We start from the raw sequence: 5,640 nt of genomic DNA on the forward strand, positions 1-5,640 counted from the left end.
ATATATATATATATATATATATATATATATATATGTTCGAGAATCATTTATCACTTCATTTAAATAAATTGCTCAACAGTCTCAGTTTATTTTCAAGAATAAAATCTTTGTATTCATATGTATAACTAATTTCTAAAACATTATTTAAAAAATGGACCTCAACAGATCTCTTGCAAATTTCAAGACTATCATTAAAAAAATCATCAAAATCGGTTGAAATCCAAGGACTCTAGACATTTTTGAAACAACGCATGCCGAATGGCCTAATCCAAGCTGGCGCCTCGTACAGGGCCACGGATGCCACGTTGAGGTAGAAGCGGCGGACACTCCAATTTAAGCGTCCAATGTTCTACATGAGGCCGGCAAGGGCGTTGTCGTCCCACGGAACCTTGGAGGCCACACGCTCGAAATGAGCGGTGAACCTCTATCTGCCATCCAGCATAAGTAAGAGCTAGAAAGTTATTACGGAAAGCAGCATATTGATTGGCTGTCGCGCGAATTTCCGCCGCGCGGCAAACATTACCGCGTCCTGTGTGCAAGAGCTATAAGGCCTAAATATTTCATCTGAGCCCCCACTGTAACGGGTACTCCGTGCACCAGGAGCCTGATGGGCGGTGGCGCTTCATGTCCACTGTTATGGAAGAACATCGCCTCCGTTGTATAGGGTGTCACCTTGAGATTCAAACTCCTGATGGCTGTTCAGATCAACCAAAAAGGTTGAAGATGCCAAATTTCAGGCACCGTTGGATAAAAACTCAGCTCAAATGCTTCAAGAATTAGCTAAAACATTAAATAGTGATAAATCAACCGTTTCTGATCGTTTATACGCAATGGAAAATATTCAAAAAAAGATAAATGAGTTCTATATGAATTGTCTGAATTAACTATTCAAAATTGTTTTATCCTTTGAGGACAGGGGTTGCTGAAAAAGTGAATTATGGGAAAGCTAGTGTTAAAGGGTAATTTTGTCGCTTAATCCTAATCTGATCTTAGCATTTCAAAATTCTATAATCCAAGATGGCGGGTTCCATATAACCGCCATAGAAGTAGTCGAAAATGCAAATATTCAATATCCATGAAACTCATATTATTATATTATAGGGATATTCGACGGTCTTTTAATTCTGAAAGCATAAATTCAAAATACAATATGGCCAAAGTTGAAGGGGTCAAAAAATTCAAATGTTGCTTGAAACCTATGAAATTCATATTACTGAAGTTTTTGATGATGCTTTCTTTACAGCTCATCAATACCATTCAAACTTTTGTTGCTGACAGCTTGGAATAAAGAATATTCACAATATATTTATATTCTATTAATATAGTATAAATATACACACGGGTTAGTCCACTATATTAGATCCGTCCTTTTGAATAGAATGCGTCCTTTTGAATTTTTAACTTTTGAAGTCAGATTCAAATTCAGCAATTTTAAAAACCAAAAGAAACCCAAAAATCTTGATTTTTCACTCCTGTTAGAAAGCTACGTCCCAGAAAAGCCAATTTTGCCCGCCATATTAGATCAACTATTTTGAATATCAAAATTGTGAGGTTCGAATTGATATTCGAATTCAGCGACCCCAAAAACCCCATTGTAGCAAACTCCATGAAAATCGGAAGAAGAGTTTCCAATATAAAAGCAAGGAACAGTTATGATATAAAAAGTGATCACCCGTCCTGAAAGGGTTAACGATTTTATCGATAGAAAATATTTTACATAAAATATAATTTCACGTCTCTCTAAAATAAATGTTTCTTTGCAAAAAATTCCTCAAAACTAAGCGGAACATCTATAATTTAGTAATCTAACATCTATCCTTATGGAAATATCATACTAAGAATCATTGATAATTACTTATTATCCAGTATTTTTAATACTGAAAATAAGTAATTATCAATGATTCTTAGTATGACATTTCTATAAGAGTAGTAATTTAGAAGTTTGTAACGGTCTCCCGTTGGGGTCATGAGTCTTTACGGCTCGGTGCGGTTTCCAGTATCCAATAAGGCAGTGGATATGTATGAACTACTTGTGCTTAGGTGTTGATTGCATTTTTATTAGTTTGTCCGTAAATTTTAAGATATAATTTGGTGTACAATGTAGAGTTGGATGCGCACTTCGGAACGACAGACGCGTGCTTTTCGCTAGTATTGATGCGAGAGAATTATTCGTGCTCTGTTGGTCGCTTTGTGCGTGTTTACGCGTGAACGATTGCGGAGCGAAGTATCTTCGGTAAAACCGCACGGAGCGGTTCATGCTGAAGTGCCGAATATCTTCGACCGAACTGCCGCATGCAGTTCGTAGGAGAAAGGCGGAGTATCGGGTATTCCCGATCGACTGGTTGTTCGTGCTGGGACGGTGGAATGCCGAATATTGCCGAACTGTGATCTGCAGTTCGAGAAGGAAAGGCGGAATATCGAGTATCCCCGATCGAATCGTTCTGTTCGCTAGCAGAGGCTGCGTATTCGCAGCTGAGAGCGAGTTCTTGAGTCGATTTCCTATCGAGAGCGAAGTCGAGATCGATCTGATTTCCTCGGATTTTGGCTCGCATTTTATACATGATTTTCTCGCTTCCCTTATAGAAATATCATACTTAGAATCATTGATAATTACTTATTTTCAGTATTAAAAATACTGGATAATAAGTAATTATCAATGATTCTTAGTATGATATTTCTATAAGGGTTTTCGGTCAATTTCGCCTGTTTTCGCGGATCGTCGACGCTTCTGTTTTGTGTTTATCCGCTGTTTTATTGCGTTATGCTCTCGGCGCTTTCCGCAGTTGTTCGGTAGGTTGTCGTGCGGAGGGCGCGCCGAAGGTTTGGTTGTCGCTTATTGTAACGGTGTTCCACGTACATCATTACAAGTTTACGTAGTTGTTCACAAAATATGTGTGGTAAAGGAATTTTTTGTTCAGCTTAATCTATTCTAACTGTAGCCTCTTTGTGAAAACACTCTATCGTTTCGTAACATAATACTTCATGTCAAGTTTAACACTGTTCCCAAAAAAAATTTTTTCGTTTATTTTAAATTGATCCATAAATGTAAAACATGAATAATCGTTGCTAAAGTTCTCTTAAAAATACAGACATATATTCAAAAGAGAAGTATATATTTTGTTACATCACACTTATTTTAATATTAGTTTACTAATAGCGATTTACACAAATCTCACGATTCAAAAGATTATCTAATCATTTATTGGGAGTGTGAATAAGTTTTCGCCGTTTCACCATCAGATGGCGGTATAAAAATTTTGTGTGTATAATTCAAGATGATGACGCATCTATATTGAAGTTCTATAACCTATGTTTAAAATCAGTGCGTGTCTTTCCATTAACCTATAAAGAACATTTTCTTTTCGTAGCGTAAAACATGTCAAATTTCGTGCCAAATAAACCGTTTTTGCGGGGAATTTTACTGCACTACTTTATTCAGAAGAAATCTGCTGAAGCACACAGAATTCTTGTAGAAACCTATGGTAATCATGCTCTGTCGGAAAGAACATGCAGAGATTGGTTTAACCGATTTAAAAATAGTGATTAAGATGTTCAAGATAGAGAACGCAGTGGTGCACCAAAAAAGTTTCAAGACAAAGAATTGGAAACATTACTTGCTGGAGATCCATGTCAGACGCAATTCGATGTTGCAAAATCATTAGGAGTTGATCGAACAACAGTTTCGAAACGTCTGACAGCATTAGGAATGATACAAAAGGAAGGGTCTTGGGTGCTATATGAACTGAAGCCGAGAGACGTCGAACGGCGTCTTGTCACGTGTGAACAGCTGCTTCAACGACAAAAAAGGAAAGGTTTCTTACATCGTATTGTGACTGGTGATGAAAAGTGGATATACTACAGTAATCCCAAGCATAAAAAATTGTGGGTTAAGCCCGGCGAAGCAGTAGCATCAACGCCAAAGCGGAATATCCACGGTTCCAAGCTCATGCTCTGCATTTGGTGGGATCAGCTGGGGGTAGTGTATTACGAGCTGCTCCAACCCAACCAAACCATCACAGGAGATCTCTATCGACGACAATTGATGTGTTTGAGTCGAGCATTGAAAGAAAAACGGCCGCAATATGAGCAAAGACACGATAAGGTGATTTTGCTGCATGATAACGCTCGGCCGCATGTCGCGTCACCAGTCAAAACATACCTGGAAACGCTGAAATGGGAAGTCCTATCCCACCCGCCGTACTCTCCAGACATTGCGCTTTCTGATTACTACTTATTTCGATCGATGACTAACGGCCTGGCTGAGCAGCACTTCACTTCGTATGAAGAAACGAAAAAATGGATCGATTCGTGGACAGCCGCAAAAGAAGTGTCGTTTTTTCGACGTGGAATTCAAATGCTGCCAGAAAGATGGGAAAAAGTAATCTCCAGCGATGGGCAATACTTTAATTGACTTGTTTTTTTATTATTTTTTTAAAATAAAGGATTTATTTTCATAAAAAACGACGAGAACTTAGTCAAACTCCTAATATTATATCAATTTGAATCACAAAAATTATCTTCTAAATATAAAGGATCAATGTAATATGACCGACGATCAAATAAATTCAACTACATAATGTTACAGAGAACCAAGTGGAATTGATATGAAATGTTATCATAGTTGTTATCTGTTGTTATAAATTTGTAATATAGGCTGAGGTTAGACAAAATCTGTTAATAGACTTTCAACCCACAAAGTTTGAAGAAATTAAAATTATAAATTTTGACAAGTACTCGCAGAAGCAATTTACACTATTATTATAATTAACTTTTTAACTTTCTTATCTCTAGGTGCATCGAGCAGAGCACTATAACCTCATGGGATACATATGTGCTCTTTTGGCAACCCTCTTTACTGCTCTCAACATTGTTGTAATGAGAAAATGCTCGGAGATACACTACTCTATCATAGTTTTGAATTTATCAAGTTGGTCATTTGTCGCTGCTGTGTTCTTTTACATCGTAGTATCTGGCGGTTATGAGCACAAGTTGAAGTTGCCGTATGATTGGTTCATCTGGGGTGAAATCATATTGGTAGCGCTCACCGGCCTCATAGGACAGGTATTGGTGACGAAGGCATTAAAGATTGAAAGCGCTGGAAAAGTATCGGTCACCAGATCTCTGGATATTATCTTAGCATACTTGATTCAGGTGTATCTTTTTGGCGAGAAGCCTACATCGACTAGTGTAACTGGCGCGATTCTAATTATTTTCTCTGTCGTTTGTATGGGTTTCGAGAAGGAGATTTATTCTATTTGTGACTTTATTCCTTAATATATATGAACAGTTGCTATCGTGAATGACAAATCTCAATATAATAAAAAGAACAGAATTTTTTTTAAGAAAAGCAAAAATAGCAGAAAATTTTAATCGGTAAAATTTAATTTTTACTGTTTATTTTTCTTCTTTTATGTGACAACTACTTTAAGGAATTTAAAGAAATAATTTCTTACATTTTTTGTAAAATATAATTGTTCCGAAAGATTAAGAGAAAATATATATTATAATAAAAATTGGCATGACAAATCAAACCTATCCTTTTATAAGATAAATTAGAATATTAGATTTAAGGCTTTCACGGCCATTGATACAATGTCTAGGTATAGCTTCCGGAATGGAGCCGTGTCTTGAATAAGCGAT

General features: G+C 36.8%; 1 protein-coding gene across 1 annotated transcript in view; it reads left to right on the top strand.

The window, feature by feature from the left end:
• Window positions 1-5,411, top strand: part of LOC116853007 (solute carrier family 35 member G1-like) — a 119,150-nt gene extending 113,739 nt beyond the window's left edge. Inside the window, exon 3 of the mRNA XM_032833855.1 lies at window positions 4,792-5,411. Coding sequence (XP_032689746.1) covers window positions 4,792-5,274 — 483 coding nt within the window. The 3' untranslated portion in view covers window positions 5,275-5,411. The remainder of the gene's footprint in view (window positions 1-4,791) is intronic.
• The last annotated feature ends 229 nt before the right edge of the window (window positions 5,412-5,640 follow it).

Source organism: Odontomachus brunneus, unplaced genomic scaffold (assembly GCF_010583005.1).
Source record: "Odontomachus brunneus isolate Ranch 3 - 2012 unplaced genomic scaffold, Obru_v1 Obru_scaffold_266, whole genome shotgun sequence".
Lineage (NCBI taxonomy): Eukaryota > Metazoa > Arthropoda > Insecta > Hymenoptera > Formicidae > Odontomachus > Odontomachus brunneus.